The 18,135-nt window shown below is 57.5% G+C and overlaps 1 protein-coding gene across 4 annotated transcripts in view; it reads right to left on the bottom strand.

The window, feature by feature from the left end:
* The window catches only part of MXRA7 (matrix remodeling associated 7), a 30,521-nt gene extending 19,017 nt beyond the window's left edge, over nucleotides 1–11,504 (bottom strand). For 2 of the 4 annotated variants that reach the window (XM_030014194.1, XM_030014193.1), the window contains exons 1-3: nucleotides 10,962–11,494; nucleotides 3,313–3,405; nucleotides 898–958 (exon numbers count right to left, since the gene is read on the bottom strand). In XM_030014194.1, coding sequence (XP_029870054.1) covers nucleotides 898–958; nucleotides 3,313–3,405; nucleotides 10,962–11,375 — 568 coding nt within the window. In that variant the 5' untranslated portion in view covers nucleotides 11,376–11,494. Of the gene's footprint in view, nucleotides 1–897; nucleotides 959–3,312; nucleotides 3,406–10,961 lie in introns of all 4 variants that reach the window. The other 2 variants (XM_030014192.2, XM_030014195.2) reach the window with 2 other exon arrangements.
* Nucleotides 11,505–18,135: the final 6,631 nt, after the last annotated feature.

Below are 18,135 nucleotides of genomic sequence, written 5' to 3'. Positions count from 1 at the left end.
CACGACACATGGCCAGGGACCGTCATCTCCTGATCCCAAGCCACAGCCACTTTGGGGTAATGCACAGTGGTGCTGGAGCAGCCCTGAAACAGAGCTGAACTGAAGGAGGCAGACCCTGGCAGTGCAGTGTTACTGAACATCCATTTGACAGGACACATTCATCATTCCTCAGACCAGGTCTCCCACAGTCCTGCATGGTAACATCCCCAATCACCAGTGCTGCGAGGAAGCCTAACGGGGTGGAATAAGTGTCTTTTGGGAACCCCGCCTCCAAAGGTGCTTTCCCCACCTTGTGGGCACAGCACCAGGATTAAAATTTCATTCTCTGTGGCATTAGGCATAATCCTCCCGAGCCAGGGGATTGCCACACAGTGCCTTAAAAAGGGCAAGCGGAAAGCAGAGCAGGGAAGAGGTCCCCGCTCTCCTGCTGCTCCCAGCCCAAGCTCTCCTGCTGCTCCCAGCCACCCCAGGCAGGGGCTCCTGGGGACATCCCAGCATCTCCAGTGCTGCTCAGATGAGCAGAGTCCCCTTCAGACACACACTCTTGCTTGACACCATCTGTTTCATTTTCTTACGAGCACAGCAGTTGTCACCCCAATTAGTCAATTAATCATTTTCCAATCAACTAATTGGCTAATCAGTTAAACACGGCTCTGACTAAAGCCCCTGGAGATCGTCCTGGATGCGAGCAAGAAGCTTTTGGGGCAGCTTCATCACAAAGCTACCCCATGGCAAACAGCCCAAGGGCATCTGGGGAAGCAAACAGGGGCTGCTGCTGGGGTAGGAATTTCCCCTATATTTCCTGGAGGAAGGAGACCATCCCCAAGCACTCCAGGCTGAAGCCCCTCAGACCCATCCGTACCCTCCCTGCAGGGTGCTGGCTTGCCTGGCACTCACCATCCTCATCCTCCGGCTCTCTCACCACCAGCTTCTCGTTTTCTGAGTCCAGATCTTCCTCCTGGAGGAGTTAAAAACAGAGCAGCCATGAGGAGAAGGTGCTATGCTAAATAACCTGTGCTCTGTTGGGGCACCAGAGCCTGCAGGGCAGGGAGGCAGAGACCAGAGCTCCTGTGGTGAGGGCTGAGTACACCCTTCCTGCCTCCTTCATGGAATAGGCCAAAAGGATGCTCGCTAATGAGTGAGGTTCGTTAGCCTGCTTTCCTCTCACTAGTCAGTGGGGAGGGATTTGGCCTTGCTTACTGCACTCCCACCCAAAGGCTGCAAACTGCAAATGCCTCCCCCATAATCGAGGAGATATTAAGGTTTTTACGAAGAACCTGCTATCCCAGTATCCCCAGGCACAGTCTTGTGCCTGAGCACCCTCCCGGGCTGGCACCCCCCCGCGCTCCCCACCCTGCCCAGGGATGTGCAGGGAACTGAGCCACTAGCCACAAGAACTTCTCCAGTATGCCCCCAGGCCAGGCTTGGACAGACTGTCCCAACACTAGGAAAAGCTGGGTCCTCAGCAAAAGCCACCTTGCAGCCACGGGCCAAGCGGCTGCTCCAAAGTACAGAAGCACTCGCTAGCTGAGACCAGTGGTTGAAGCCAGCGCTGGGAGGTTCATGCTGGGACCCTGCCAGGACCCCCCCCAGCCTCGCCTGGCAGCAACCCCCAGAGACAGCTCTGGCTCCTGCCCATGGACCCCCAGCTCCTCCTCGCTCCTCCAAGACATGCCTGCCCACATGCACTGCGGTGGCACAGCTGACCTCTGGAGCACAGACAGGGTCAGCAACAGCACTTTTTTTTTTTTTTTTTTTTTTTTAAAACGCAAAGCAATTTTGGAAGTTTTGGGGGTTGCCTCCTACAAGCTACAACAAACTTTATCAAGCCTAGATTCCTTCCCCTTGCAGAAAGTCATGCAAACTGCAAGCAGGGAGGGAGAGGAGCGCTCCAGCTCTGGAGATAAGACAGGAACACAAGGTAATGCCCCCATGTACATGCCTTCCTCCCACAAAGCGCAGCACCCAGAACCCCGGCTGCAAACCCCTGTGATCAGAGCCTGGAGGTCAACAGCACCCTGGAGCACACGTCCTCCCGCATCCTCCCCAGCCCCGTGCATCCCATTCAAAGTAATGGGGCTGGCATGCAAAGGGCAAAGCACGTGGGAGAGAGGGAAAGGAGCATGAAGGGAGCCTGGCGAGCCACCATGCTATCGAGGGGGACACAGGAAAAGTTGGGGTGGAGGAGACCCGAGAGAAACGAAGACGATCTGAGAAGGACCCTGTGCAGAGCCGAGCACTGGCTTTGTGGTGCATGGCTTTAGATAAACTGCTGGAGCGCTGTATGCAGCCCCGACCCAGAACTAGGTTAGTTTGTCATCGGTGAGGAATGCGCATTATTCACAGCCATTTGGCTTCTTTTCGCCACCCTGCTCTTGGGCTCCCCAGAAGGACATGCTGCCGAGACCCCCACCCCCTGCAGCCACCACTATTTTGGGCCACGCTTCCAAACATGGGCACTTCCCGCTGGACACCCAGGCGTCCCCTGGGGATGACTAGGAGCAGGGAAGCACCCAAAGGAGTCACCTCAGGGAGGGACTCGGCCACAAGCCCGGGGCAGCGGCTCCCCATCACATCCGTCTCTCCCTGTGAGCCAGAATGCCCCCAGGAAGACCCGACCTTCAGGAGCTGGTACAAGAAGGGACATTTTAGCCTGTTCTGTGCCCAGGCATTAAGAACTGAGCATTTAACAGTGGAAGCAAGTAGGAAATTTGGGTGCCAAACCTGCAAGGAAGGAAAATATCTCCACTCCAACCCAGAGGAAGAAACATTTGATGGGAGCAGAGAGGGAGCAGCCGGGGATGGCAGGGTGGCAGTTGACAGCAACGTGCCGTGGCCGTGCTGGGAACCCCCCACTCGTGGCAGCTGGTAGCTCGCTGCAGCGCGACATTTTTCTGCTTGGATGGCTTAGAGGCAGATGCCAGCACCTCCCTTCCCCCCATGCTGTGGCCCCAGCCTCAACATCCCCGTCTGTCTTCCTCGCCGGGGCTGCTCACTCCCCCGCAGCCATCACTGCCCCACCACCAGAGCCCCCCAGGCTGCCTTAGTGTGACCCCACTCCCTGACCCCCCCAGGAGCCAGGCATCGCTCCCTGCACATCCGAGAAGCACATTTGCACCTGGAGCACCGTTTCTCTCTGCTTTAAATGGACCAAGCCATTAAAAGCACCCCCCCCCACCGGGGGAGCACAGCAGGCAAGCTTTGTCCCCCCCCATGGCCACTGCTACCCTGGGACACGTCCCATCCATGCAGGGACACCAGCACACTGTTCACTGTGCCACCCTCACCAGGCCAGCTCTCCATCCCACGCACCTCTGCCTTGGAAAGCGCTGCATGGCCACGTCCATCCTCCGCTTGTTCCGTGTGCCCGAGGCTGGACCCAGGTGAGGCACCCAAAGGTGGTATCTGGAAAGAAGCAAAAACTTTGAGCACAAAGGTCAAAGCCTTCCCCGTGCTCAACCAACCAGCCCCGGCAGCATCAGCACACGCAAACAAATCTCCAAACGCGGCCAGCAGCCTGCCTTGCCCTGGTACCCGAGCCCATGCTGCCTCCGATCCGTGTGCCAAGCCATGGCATGGCTGGTGGAGCGAGGAACACCAGACACCTTCAATGCCCGGCCCTGGCACCAGGGTTTGGAGGTCGTAAGCTGCCCTCTGCAGCATTCCCATCCCGCAGGACTGGGACCCTTGCAAGGAGCCATCGGTGAGAGGGAGCAGCTTGGCCAGCACCGGGCTCGGGTGCCCGGCTGTCCTGGCAAGGCTGGAGGCAGCTGCCCGCGATGCTGATGCAGCAGGTCAGAGCTAGCAGGAGGGGAGAGGAGAGGAACGGCACAATCTGCTCAGTTCGTTAACGCTTGCAGGGCCTGCTCTGCCAGCTGCCTTCTCCATTGCAGAGTAATAACCCCTTGAAACCCTCCCGTCCCCCCACCGTAATCCCAGAGCTGGGGCTTCCCTGCCCTCTCAGCTCCGTGTCAGCTGTGAACGCAGAATGGCCTCAACCCTCATGCAAAGCCTTCCTTCCCCTGCCCTCTCCCAGCCCAAACACTTCTCAGCTGAACCTCTCTCCGTTGCGCCGGGAGGGCGGCTGCGGAGGAAGATACGCGTGGGCAGGGAGCGGGGACATTGTGTCTGTTGGCCTTGCAGCAAAATACCAGTGCTGGGCTGGGAGCAGCCTCCGGGCTGGCTTAAAAAACTATCAGCAGGGACAAAACCCCCACCCCGAGCCTGGCTGGTGCCCACAGCCCCTGCCAGCTGGGGCAGAGGGGAGAGTGCTCCCTGCTTGGAGCATCCCAACACCTCCAGGGGGTCTGCCCCAAATTTCAGGGCTCCTCAGCCCTGCCATGGCCGGTGGGAGCCCTGCTGTGCTGGCTTCCTTGCAGCCGTGGGGCAAGAGCAGCCGAGCTGGCAGCTGCCGTGCCCCCGCCATGGGATGCTCCGCAAGAGGAGGGCAGCATCCTGCAGCCAAGAAACGTAGGGGGAAGATGGTAGAGCAATGCTGGGAGACTTGACAACCAAAGAGGACACTACGGCACCCCAGGCACTGCTGCTCTTTAAAAAGCACAGCCCAGGGGCAATGCAGGGAGACTGTTTCAAGTGGTAGGGAGCGAGGGAAGTGTGGACCGGGGCCAGATGGCAGCAGGAGCTGCTGGAGAAGCAGGGACCCAAGTGCTCCGGCTACCAACCCGCGAGCCAGCATCTCTCCACGGTTGCACACCGACCAAGAAAACCTCCCCGCAGAAAAAAAAAAAGGTGACAAGAAGCACTGCAGGGAGACGACGCACATCATTATCCGGGAGCATCTGGAGGAGACTTGACATGGGCCGCCCAAGCCAGCTGCTGCAGCAAACAAAGATCACATTGCTGCCGGCATCAGTAGGGGGACGCGTTTGGCGGCAGCTGCCTGGCCCCGAGGCCACGCAGGGCTGGGAACATGCCCTGCACTCCCTGCCTGCTCCCACTTGTGGGCAGGGTGGACCCAGCCCACTCCACAGCACATCCCGTGTCCTCTTACATCTGAATCATACCTCTGCACAGCTTGCCAGGGGCTCTGGAAAACCCAGCGCCTGCCACCGCAGGGTTAAAATCCAGAAAGTCATTTACTTTAAATACCAACCTAGCAATACATCTGTCTTGGCTTTTGGCAGCTCTTGGCTTTAGAGCTGAAGCATTTGTTGGATCATCAGAAACGTGCTTTTGCCCTTTAGCTTCCATAGCCAACAAGCGAGATGCCGGCGCGTGAAGCCGACTCTGGCAGCGGAGGCTTTGGACCAAAACAGGAGTGAGGACGAGACCTCCAGGGACATTTTGGGTATGGGCAGCACTGACCACAGACAGCCCCGAGTCTCCCAGGGGAAGACAGCTCAGGCACAGGAGCTTGGCATTGCACCCCCAAAATCCCCCCTCGTGGTTCTGCCACTGCGTGAGCTCTCTCCCAGCCCTACAGGAGATGGAGGCCGGGCTCCCCATCACAATATCATCTGGTTTTCAGCTCATTTCTGGCCGTTTCCTCCCCACTTCCTCCATCCCCGGTGCAAACCCCTCTGAGCAATGGGTTTCCCTTCTCAGAAGAGACACGGGGACGGTGTGGGGCCAGTGTGTCCCTCTCCCTGTCCTCGGTCATAGGGACAGCCACGGTGTCTACGGGCAGGATGAGGACAAGTGAGTGTCCCACTCCAGCTCCAAGAAAAGGGAAGATCACAGGCTGCAAAGCAGGGGGAGAACATTGTCTTGGATTAAACTCCCGGCCCCTGCGTGTTGCCATTTATGGCTGCACTTTCTGCTCCAAGCCTGATGCAAGATGTTGCAAGAGGGAAAGAAAGCAGACAGGAGACAGCCAGCCAGAAGGAGAAAAGCCAGGAGGAAAGGGGGAAGGAAGAAGCCTTTAAAAAAAGAATAAATAATGATTTTGGGCAGAGTTTAGCAAAGCAAAGCAGCTGCTACGTCGGCAAGTCCCTTTCACCCCACTGCTGCGGCTCTCCATCCTCCCACTAGCCAGAGAAGCAGCTGCTACAGAACGAGTTTTCCTGCCCTGGGCAATGGTCCTGCCAGCCCCGGGGTGCCCAGCGGGTACACGCCGCAAGCAAAGGTGGTGCTTTGCAGATCTGACCCCCGCCACAGCGTGGGGAACATCTGCTCCCACCAGTCCTCCCCATTACCGCTGTGGGCAAGGATGAGCCATAGGGCGGCTAGAGCCCTACCGAAGCCCTACCGAAGCTCCAGGGCCATCCAGCCCTCAGCGAGGGGTCAGGCAGTGCCAGATCTGATGAGAAAAAACCCGGCGTGTCCCATAGTGGCCTGAGGAGTCCTGGCTCAGCAGCACCCATCTCTGCAGTGCTTCCCGGTGAAGCACTCCCAGCACTGCACCCAGCCTGCTCATCCACTGCTCTCCCCTTTTTGCTCTGGCCTCTGGCAAGCAAACACCACAGGCAGCAACACCGGGACATCTCTTGCTGGCACAGATGAGCCAGATGGCATCCTTGGGCAGGGAGCAGGGGCAGGCAAAGCCTGCCCTCACCTCGAAGGCTTACCTGGCACCCATTCACATGAGTGGGCACTTCAGAAGGCAAAGAGTCCTTGTGGCCTCTGCTCCAGCAGCCGACCGGCTCCAGGCAGGCTCCCGGGGCTGTATTCAGCCCAGAAGGGACTGGGCAGCAGCCCAATCTCCCAGACCCACTGTAAGGGATGCAACGTAAAGCCCCAATGCAACTGTGCCCCACGCCACGTCCCAGCACCAGCCCTGTGCTCCGACCCCATGGCTGGGGTGCAGGGGAGGGCACGACACATGGACAGGCTCCCTGGGGGCGGGGGGGGGGGGGGGGTGACACACGTCCTGCCTCGCTTCCCAATTTGCAGCCACTGCAAGAGATGATGCATTTGTTATCAACACAGACTGCGCTGGGTGAAAGCTGGGGCACGTCCGAGCAGTTACAGGTCTGGCCGGAGAGTCCTGCATCCTGCTGGCAGGGGCCCGTGCCGCTGCCAAGGCTGTGACGAGGGGTAGCACATTGTGGCATCCCTCCCCACCACGCCGTGGGACGGCAGAGCTCCTGCCCCAGCCCTATGGCAACGCAGAGGCAGCTTGCACAGCTGCCAGTTAAAGCCAGACTAATTAGACACCCTCTCCCCTCTGGCACGGGGAAGGCAGTAGGAGGTATTAGAGAGGGACATGCTGACTTCTTAAATTTAAAGAGAGTCCCTGCTGAGAGCTGGGTGGTTTGTGCTTCTGCTGCCTGGTGTGTCCAGAGGTGCCAGGAGACCCCGGGAAGGCACAGATGGGGGTGGGGGAACACAGGAAAGTCACCTGGCTCTTCTGCAGAAGAGGCAGGTGCCATCCCCTTCGCGCCTTTGCTATCCAGGTGACAGCACCGCACGCTGCCCCGGTCAGGCAGCGTTTGCATGACTCCCTGGCCAGGGCGAGCTGGGCACCTCTGAGTACAAGTCCCCTCCCGCCAGATCACCTCCAGAACTGTCCCCTCTCTCCCCACTGTCACCCACTTGACCCTGCTCTCTTTGAAGCCACCAGCTGCGGTTAACCCTTGGCAAACCAGCCAGGCTGCCGTGCCCAGCAGAGCCTGGCACTGCCTGCTCGCCCTCCCCATTTCCAGAGCATCCTGGCCAGGATGGCATCCCAGCAGTGGCTCTGGACCACCACTGAAAACCCTGCCCTGTCCCTGCCATCTGCCATTTCCAGGACAGAAATACTCATTACAGAATTGAAGTTTTCTGACCATTTCTCGCAAGAACCAGACTCAGCAGCTCTAGCGACACTGTGGTTCCCACCCAACAGCTTTTCATTAGGGGATCGCTTTGACAGCACTGCCTCATCCGTTAACAAGCTGGGGATGGGGATGAGAACAGACAGCGACACAGTAATTAACTTTTTTTCAGTGATGGGAGCCAGCAGAGACAAGGAGAATCACTACCAGCAGTTAATGGAAACAAGAACTCCTAGGCTCCTTTCCCTGCTCTGCCACTACTTCATTTTATAGCTGTGGGCACAATGCTGCAACGGTCCGTTCCTCCCAGAGAGGGGCAGGGAAGCCCCGACCCACATTGATTTTAACCAGCCGGTTTCACATCACAGGCTGCCCTTGTGGGAGGTAGGAGCAGGAGGGAAGCTGAGCTACGCAGCTGCCCCAGCAGATACTGGTTTGCAGAGGCAGGGAGAAGGGAATGAAAGAGGTAGCGGGGTGCACAGCTCCAGCCAGCCATTAAACACACCAAGGCTGCTCTCCCCAAGCGGGTTCATCCATCAGCATTTTGGTCGAGTGGTTAATGGCTGCAGTGAATCCGAACCAGCGTGGCGCAGTATGTGCTAAGCAAACAGGAGGGGGAAAAGAAAAAAAAAAGGCAAGAAAGCTCTCCGAGTGCCGAGCACAGCCCTCTGCTTGCTAATGTATCGAGAAGCCCTGAGCCTGCAGCAGCTCTGACACCGCCGGGAGCCCGCAGCCGAGCGGACAATGTCTGGGAGCCTCGCCTGCTGAGTCACATCAGCGGACTGCAGCCCTCAGCTGAGCCAAGATGGGTTTGATAGGGCACATTTCCACCAGCAGCCGCCTGCAAAGCGCTCGCTGCTCTGCCCAAGGTCAGTCCCATCCCTGCCTGTAACATCTGCTGGGCTTTGGCCTAAGCACTGCTGGAGGAGAAAGCAACTTTGAGGATATTTGCAGGGAACAAAACCGGGGGAGCCAGTGGAGACTCAGCAGAGCTGTGGAGGGTCTCCCCCACTCTGCCCGCAGGATCAGCTCCCACATCAGCAGCCCGGGCACTGCTCCCCGCTCACATGTGTGCGGCGCCTGCTGGAAACGCACGTACTCCCTCCGCCGTGCCACCCAGCACCGTGGGACCGCCAGCCCCGGCCAGGCAGCCTGCGCCGAGCAGTCCTGGCAGCCGCGAGATCACGCGCGGGCCAGCGCTCCCAAACACTCACTCGGCAGCGAGAAGCATCCCTCCCCCTTCCCACTGCTCTCCACCACCACCCAGATCGCAGCCACCGCCCGGGTCCCTGTCCTTCCCAAAGAGACACTGCGTAGGTCCAGGGCAACTTGTCCTGCCTTGCTCCTACAGTGCGGTAACCATTTCCCAGGAGGAAAAACCGGCAAGGACCCTAATCAGCTCCGGTGTCCCCTTTGCTCTGCTGTAAGAGGGGCTGAGGACAATGCAGCAGAGACCCCGGTCCCACCAGGCCCAGCCAGGCTCCTGGAGGACACAAGACTCCCTGTGCCTTGGGTAAGGGCTCACCTCCAGGCATACAACACCCCATTACCACACCTGCACCCGAGTGGGGATAAAAGAGCTGAGCCCATCTCTGAAGGCAACAAGCATCGCAGCAGCGCCTTTTCAAAGAAATTGGGACTGAAGAGCAGCCAGAAGGGAAGAGAAACATTCCCAAGAAGACTCAAGCTAGCGAGACAGCAGAGGAACCCGTGAGCTCTGGCAGCACTGGATACGGCCATCTGTCCTGACGGGGTGCTGCACTTCATCAGAGAGTGCTGGGTACGCCCCAGGCCCCACAACAGCTCCGGCCAGGTGGCCAGTTTTGGTGCCGAGCTAGCCCAGCCAGGACCCAGCCGGCTAACGGCAGCCCAGCAGTTCTCCAGCTTGACAGAGATCCTGGTACTCAAAGGCACCAATAAATCATGGGGCAGAGGGACAGATGTGGCTTCTGGGATGCCGGGACGAGGGAGGGGGCTGCTTGAGAGCCATACCCATGGCCAAGGGGTGTGGGGAAGGGGAGAGGGAGAGCTCCGAGCCTCAGAAACAACAAGGGGAGGCGAGAGGAGCACAGGGAGACAGACCCACGTCCCAGCCCTGAGAGCGGCTCAGGGCTCACCCTGGGCGTTGCAGAGCATCGCGGTACAGAAGGGAGTGCGCAACCCCCTGGGACTTGCCCAAGGCCGTCCAACGAGTCAGTGGCGATGCTTTCCAAGGCGAGGGCTGTCTACGCACTGCCCGGCAGCCTGGATACAGTCGCTGAGGATTACAAATGCTGCTAATAATAGCCAGCAGGCGCCTGGGCCCCAGGCCTGCGCTCCCCGGCCGAACCACGCTGCCTGCGCACGGACGACGCATCGCTTCTGGATTTCTGAGCCACCCCATTACTCACTTCCCCCCATTGGGACAAGGGGCAACCCTGGGAGAAAGGCACCAACGCAGGGAATTCAGGCACCTCGGGTTGTCACCGAGTCCCATCCGAGCCGGGCAAAAGCAGAGCAAGCTTTTTCCACGGACACTGGGTCACCCTTTTATTCTTAAACAAGATCCAGTGCCGGAGGAGGATTTACTGGGTGTTTATAGGCTTCGCTGCCCCCCCCAGCCCCCCCCAGTTCAGCCAAGGGTCAGACCTTGGGGCCAGCGTCCTGCTGAGGTTGGGAGGGAGGGGGAAGGCAGTCCCTTCCCCTGGGGCTGGCGAGGACAGCCAGCCTGGGACAGGGTAAGGGAACCCGGTGCTGGCAAAGGGACAGTTTGCTGCAACCCACAGAAAGAGGATGCAGACGGGAAGAATAAACACCCCCAACCCGCCAGCACCTGGATGAGCTCTTGGGAGAAGGAAAAGACTCCCAGGGGCTGGGTGCGCAGACAGGAGAGGCTCACACCGACACACGCCTCTCTTCCCTTAAATCTTCACTATCTTGATTATTTTTAAGAGTATACCTTGGGGAGGGCGGGGGTGGAAAGGAGCCCGAAACAACCACCCCCCCCACCCCGCTGCCGCCCTCGGGGGACAACGGGCTCGTCCCCACCCGAGGGCAAAACCCGGCTTTTGCCGGGACCTCTCTTGTTTTAGAGGAAAACCCCGGGCGCTGCCCTCCCGCCCTGCCGCCCGCCGGCACCAGCCCCTCCCGCGGGGACGGAGGCAGTCGGGAAGGGACACTGCGGGGGACGGGGACGGGACACCGGCTGCGGGGACCCCAGCGGTCCCGGGGGGAACGGGGAGAGGCTCCGCAGGGAGCCGACCTTACCTTGCTCTCCGCATCCTCCCGCTGCCCGGGCTCCCGGGGCTCGGCGGGCGGCTGCCGGGGGATGCTCTCGGCCGCCGCGGGGCCGGGCTCGGCCGCGGGGCCCGGCTCCGCCGCCGCCTCCCGCTGCTCGGTAGCCGCCTCCTTCCCCTCCTCGCCCGCCCCGACCTCCTCCACCGGCACCCGGCCCCCCTCGTCCTCCGGCCCCTCGGCCGGTCCCGCTCCCTCCGCCGCCGCTTCGCCCCCGGGGCCGGGGCCGCCCTCCCGGGCCGGCTCCGCCGCCACCGGCTCCCGGGGCCGCTCCGCCGCCCTCTCCCCCTCGCCTCCCCGCAGCCTCACGAAGACGGAGGCGAGGACGAGGGCCAGGACGGTGAAGAGCAGCGGGACGGCCAGGTACAAGTCCACGGTCACGTCCATCCTGCTACCGGAGCCCGCCCGACCCGACTGCGCGGCCGCGGAGGGTGCGCGGCCAGCCCGCTCGGCCTGCGGCGGGGCTGGGCAGGCTCTCAGCCGGCTTTACCCGGCGTCATCTGCCTGGGCCCTGCCCACAGCCCCGGCCCCCCCCTTCTCCCCGGCCTCGGCACCCACCTCCCGCACGGAGCCGGCAGCCAGAGCTATTCCCACCCCCTCCCGGGGTGCACACCCGCACCCACCCACAGCCACGGGTGGGATTGCGGCAAAGGGGACCGGGTGAGGAAGGCTGCCCGCAAGCAGCCCCGGCTATCCTTGACGCCAGTGTCTGGCTCGGACAGGAGGACCTTTCATTAGACGCTGCCCTATACCCCAAAAGTCGTTGCCGGACCGTTCTGCCCAGTCGCTTGCATCATTTGTAACTGTTTGACTTGGAAAGGTCTCTGCCTCCTGGGATGCTCGCTGTGGGCAGAGGCACCCGCAGCTTGGTGAGCTCAGCACCATTGCAGGGAGCTCTGTGCGGGTTGGGGTGTCAGCTGGCCTCCATGTAGTGTTTAATGAGCATTTACACCTTGTTAGCCCTTGGCTGGGTAGCAGAGGAGCTGGCAGGGCGAGGGAAGTCTGTCCTGACTCTCCTCGGCGAGGAGCATCTGGCAGCGCATCTCCGCCAAGCTTCAGAGCGTTGCTCCACCTTCCCCAGGAGCTGTGGGTGATATCGGTGGCACTCATAAACTGCTGTCGCACCCACCAGGTAAGTGGGTGCTGAGAGCAGCTGGGCTGTGAGAGCCTCCCGCCGAGCACCTTGCTACTGGGATGTCTGAAAAACAGGAGGCTTAAAAAACGGGATGTGCTCAAAAGCCATCAGAAGCTGGCAAGGAGACTGGCCAAGGGGTTGTCAAGTCCTTCCAGACTCTGCCACCAAGGATTTCCTGCCTCTTGAGACTGCTGGGAGGATTAGCCAACCTTTTACAGAGCAGGCTGAAATTAGAAGGCCTAAGCTATTCCTGCCAGGGTAAAAGCAGCATGGAGCTTTCTCGCAGCTGCGTGCGAGGGGAGCAGACATGGGAATCTGCCCCCAAAGTTTCCTCCAGGGAGAAGGCTTTGGAGATATCTCCGCGAGCAAAGCTTTTTATTGACTGGCTAAAAACAAAACACGAACAAAGATGGGATTAAATCCCTGGGGCGGGAGGAAGGAAGTGAAGCCATGATCCTCACTGCGATTTGTCTTTATTGGTAATCCTATCAGGCGGGCGATCGTTAGCGTATGGATAATTGTATTCTTAGTAACAACCAACCACGGTACTTATCTTCCCTTCTCTTGAATGGCTTTGCTTTTCTTGGGCCCCGACCATCAGAGCTGCTCTAGAGCTCAGCCAGAACATCCAGAGATGGTAGTGTCACAGTGCTGTCTGGTTCAGCACCTTTTTTGATGTATATTTGGTCCCTTGTTCTCCCTTCCTGTCCAAATCCACTCTTCAGCTTGGTGAAGCCACTGGCTTCCAAAAGTTTGACTTGCTAGAGGGAAGTAGCGGAAAAGCACAAGGGATGTGACAGCCAGGACTGCTCCACCAGATCAATACAAAGGGGTATAAATGGGTCTGGAGTACTGCGAGACTAAAATTCTCTCTCAAGCAGCTTCTGGAAGACCCTTCCAGGGGCAGAAGGAGCAAAGAACCTCAGACAAAGTGTTTACGGCAGAGCCTGTCCAACAGAACAAGGTGATCATTGATTTAGAGCCTGGCACGGCCTCGAGTATGTGACACATCCCTGTGTGTTTGGGAAGGCAGTTTGGGAATCAGCGGTTAATCAGGTTTGTTTGTATTTCTTCTGTTTTTTAAGTAACCTTGGAGCTGAGCTGACCACCTGCAGTAGCCACAAAGGCACGGTCCCGAATCCAGTGCATCACTTGCCTTCTGAGACTTCCCCTGAGGCCTGGAAATTGCTCACAGCTAGAGACAGAACCAGGGTGGGGAAACTCACGGAACTGGGTCTTTGCTCCTGTGCTCAGGCAGACTGTCAGATTTGGGGACAAGGAGGAATTTTGGGCGAGACTGCCAGAGACTGGGCACCGTGGTCTGCTAGTAGGGTGACTTGGGGTGTTTTGGCCTTACGCACTGATGCCCACGTTTGCAGCTGTCGCAGTGCCCTCGATTGCTGCCAACATCCAGGACACCCCCTGCTCTTTTTCCCTGGCACTGTACATTTTCCATAGCTCTTGGTTGGAAGTCTGTTAGAGGGTGTTTGCCCGTGCAGGAATGTGGTGGCATGTGGCGGCATGTGGCTTGCATTAAGCCAATGCAGAGACTGAGCCCTTCAGTGGGTACCCTCCCAAGCAGGATTTATCACTGCCTTAAAATATGAGGCCCTGGCCCTCACAGCTGCTTCTGAGATCAAGATCACTGATGGGGGAACCAAACAGGAGCTACAGCCAGAGAAGACTGTTAGCGGCTTCTGCCTTTGGCCCTGCAGTGATTCACTATCAGGTTGCTGGAACCTGTCGCGCTCATAGGAGTTGTGAGAACTGCAGCGCTCCGGCACCTCTGAAAAACAACACTCCCGGTCTTGAGAGCAACAGCCAGGAGCATCAACGACACATCTGCGAGAATGCGCCCTTACATACAGCAACAAGGTGGCAGAATCAGCAACAGGGCTCAGCTCCCCACGTCCAGACCTGGGGTGAGAGCTAGACTATCCTGCAGAATATGATCTGATGGTCTCCCAAGCAGAAACCAGGTCCAGCAGGTCCTGTGTGATATCGACTTGTCCCCTCCGTGGCTCTCTGGAGGCAACTGGATGGAGTAAGCTTGCTCTGATGTAGCAAGGCTCCCACTGGGAGGGACAGAGGGTTATCTGTATGGTTCCCCCATCAACTCACTCATAAAAACATGCTGCTGTCTCTCCAAACTGCCAAGGTGGATGGGAAAACCTGACGTCCGGCAGAGCAGGTGGCCCGTGGAAGCTGGTGGTAACTCTCTTGCGCTTGCCTGGAGCTGGGCTGGTGCCACAGCCGCCCGGACTGGACTCCCAAAGGATGGCTGTCACGGAGTTTCTCCAAAACTGAGGAGAGCGGACTGCAACCCGACAGCAAGATCAACGCTTGCGGGTCCTGCCACGCAGCGGGACAGGAGGGGATGGATTCACACGCCAGGTCAGCCAGGCAGGCTGCCAGCCAGGGATCTCTGCCCTGCTCCTGCCCGCCAGCTCCGGGAGAAGACGAGCTGCGGAGGGGCTGTCGCAGCCTCTGCACAGAGACTGCTGGCAAGGGTGGAAGGGCTCGGGGAGGGCAATCCTCCCGGGGTCCGGCATCCCCATCCCAGCCCGGGGTCCGGCTGGAGCCCGGGGGTGCCAGCCTTGCCGTGGGCAGCCCAGAGCGGGGAAACCGAATGAGCACGCTGCCCTCTCTTGGGAGGAGAGCAGCCCTGCACCGGCTGCGGCCAGGGAAGGGGCTGGCTGGGAAAGAGCTTGTCGAGAGAGCCCCGGCCCCGCACAAAAGCTGCTTTTAGATAAAGGGCCGTCAGCTCCAGGCTGCAGCGGGGGGAGCAAAGGGCTGGGTAACAGCTGAAGAGCTTTACCAACAAAGGAGGATTCAGGAGAGCTGCGGTGACAACTGCGCCGGGAAGCATCCCCCGCCACGGAAAATGCTGCGCTGCAAATCTGCCTGCAAGAGGGATTTAGCTCGGTTGGCTCCCTGCAGCCCACGCCACCACGGTCAGCGCTGCTCCCAGTCTCCCCAGTGTAACGTGCTGGGAAAGCCTTCTGTAGGCACAAACAAGACCCGATTCACCACGTTGCACGTTCTTACTCTCTCCTGCAGCTTGCGAACTGTGCAGGCAGTAGCTGTTCTGATGTCCTCTGCTTACACAGATGCATCCCTCCCAGCCAAAGCAAGAAAGTCTGCTGAAGCAAGCAGTTTCAATACCTCTCTCCACCACAGCTGCAACCCAAGCATGGGTCTACAAGATCCTGTGAAGTGGGGTGAGCAGATAGATGCTGGTTTCTAGCAGGGAAAGCAGCAGCTGCTGGTTTGCACACACCTTAGCGACTTCAGACAGCGCCTGTTCCAGATGATTCTGTGTTCCCAGGCCCTCCAAGAACCCATTTCCCCTCACGTAAAGCTTGGGCACAGACTGATCTTATAACTGGTCCAGACTCAGATTATTTCTGCAAGCCCCAGTCATGCTCCCAGTCACCAATACCACGTTTTCCTTGCCAAGAACAGCAACAACCTCTCTGCGTTGATGCCAGAAATTAGAAGCTATCCTAGGAAATGTCAGTGTACTTGCCCTGTTGTTCAGCTGACACAGGTTTGGAGGTCACTAAGCTATCTGGCTGGCTGTTCATTTGCTTTTTCACACCCGTCTCTGTGCTAGCTCTGATGCTGCAGTGATGCTCAGAGACCTGGTTCAATTCACAAGTGGCAGAAAACTAAATACCACAAGAAGAGTTCAGCTCACCAAGAGGTCCCAGCCAGCACAAGGGTGGGGATGGCTGTACCTGCTCCCACTGAAAGGAATGATCCTACCGAAGAGCTCTCTTGTGAGTCCTTGTTTCTATACTTTCTCCCCAAGCTCCCATTACTAACCCCTCTGCTGGCTATGCCTCTGGTCTCACCCAGTACAGCTCTTCTTCCATCATGTTAAAACTCATTTTCCAGTCTAATCCCTGCGCAAAGGCAGGCTCCGAGTTGTTGTTGATGGTCTTCAAAGTTTTGAATGAGCTGTGCAATTGGCCTTGCCCTTGAAGGCAAGCTGATGGTCCTAACAGTGAACCAAAAGCTCATGGATACTGGCAGCCAGTCCAGTCCTGACTGCAGCAGCACAGCTGAGAAAAGACACAGCCTTGGGTCTAAACAAGGCAGCGCTGCATCAGAAAAGCAATTCTGAAATTCTCCTCCAGCCTTAGTATGCCTTCCCTGCTAGCACAGCTGGGACACGGCTGGACCAGCTGCTGCTCCTCCAGCTGCCCTGATCCTCCTCCTCCTCCCATCAGGCTGCACAGACACTCGCTGTGGTGGCAGCCCCGCAGTTTCAGGTCCTTCTGTTGAACGAGAGGACGCACAACAATTACAGGCATCACATATGGGTGGGAGCCGCCAGCTCTCAAACCAGAAGGGACATGGAATGATTATTGCCTTTTGAACACATTTCCAATCAGCTTTACCTGCCTCAATTTACACTTCTCCAGAAACAGAGAAGGTGTAGTCCCACAGGAGCTTTTACATGTCTTGGAAAAACAGATGAGATGCTGCAAGCGTATTAGTTCAATCCCAAACCAGTCTTAAAACACGTAGCTACTTAGTGCCATGCCTAACACTCAAGTAGGAGTACAGCCCTGTTCTCTTTGTGACTTGCTCTCCAACTGCCACAAAAGAAAGAGCAGTGGTTACTTGCTTTTGCATCAAACTGGAGGAAAGGAACAAGAACATCGGCAAGAGTGCAGCACAGACAATGCAACCTTCGCATTCCCAACCTTGTCCTGTTGGCTCCCCGGTAGCAATTAAAAAATCAGTGTGCCATCCTCCTTGTTGAAATGAGACATTAGGTTGCAACTGTCACAAAAAGGAAGATAGGTAGATAAATCAGAGGAATAAAAGTTAATCAAGTCCAGATTGCAAGGCCACATTGGCACTGAAGGAGGTACCAGCAGTAGTTGCAAATTAGGAAGAACAATGGGATTATCCTGAAGCTGGGAGCACACAAAATCGCCTCTCTTGGGAATGAAAAGCAGAAGAGATATGTTATAAAAGCATTTTTACAATGGCTCTACATAGCTTTCAGCCACCACAATTCATACCATTTTCTGGAATTGGGTCTTGTTAAATGCCAAGCACCAATGTGCCCAGAGCGCCCACACAGAGAACAGGGGCTCATTTGCTAATTGTGACTGCCTGGCTGCATTGAGCTAGTCAGTATCTAGCAGACGATGTGAACAGGGCACGGGGAGAGGTCTTCTGAAGAGCACTTGGAAAGGAGAAAAAAAAAATAAAATTGGTTTTATAGGTGACAGTAATCAAGGAAAGTGTTTACATCAGTGTTTGGGAAAGGAAGGACAGAGCTTTGTGCAGAAATCAGCAAACTTGCTGTCTCCACAAAACCATTTACTCTTCAAGGTGTTTCATTCTACAATACATTCATATAAATATTTCAAAAGCCTCCAGGCTGCTGTCCCACACTCGGCTTCAGCTTATTTACCTACAGTTACTGGTTTCAACAAAGCTCTCTAACACAATATACAAGTTTTTCTGCTTTCCCAATCCTTGTTCCACTACAGAGCCAAATTTGTTAAGAGGCAGCTTCAGACACACAGGAGTGCCCTCAGAGGCGGTTCTCTCCCTGAATCCTGGGGTATGGGGAGGGGGAAGGTTGGTCGGCTCTCTGCATGGAGTCCAGCGCTTCCACAGCGACTCTCTGCACTGTGCGTCTTGTCTAGGAGCTAAGCCGAAAGCAGCGTGCGACACCTGGAAGTTGAAACTCCCTCTCACCAGTATGAGGTGGCAAGAGAGACGCAACACAAAGCTTCTTGGTAATACAGTCTGGGGAGGACAGGGAAGGGGCAAAAGCACACATTGCAGTCTGGTAACAAAGCTACTGACATAAACCTTCTCCCAAAGCCACGACAGCCCCAGCAGCTTCTAAAACACCCCCCACCATACAGACGTACTAATCACACACGAGAAAGAGCTAGAGGAAGTCCCCAAAGCACCCCCATAGCTATTACCTGAACACCATTTAGCTACTGTGGTACTTTCAGTAACAGAGGTGTACAC

This window comes from Aquila chrysaetos, chromosome 5, assembly GCF_900496995.4.
Source record: "Aquila chrysaetos chrysaetos chromosome 5, bAquChr1.4, whole genome shotgun sequence".
NCBI lineage: Eukaryota > Metazoa > Chordata > Aves > Accipitriformes > Accipitridae > Aquila > Aquila chrysaetos.
Note: the sequence above shows the minus strand (reverse complement) of the source record. Positions and strands in the feature narration are given on the sequence as shown.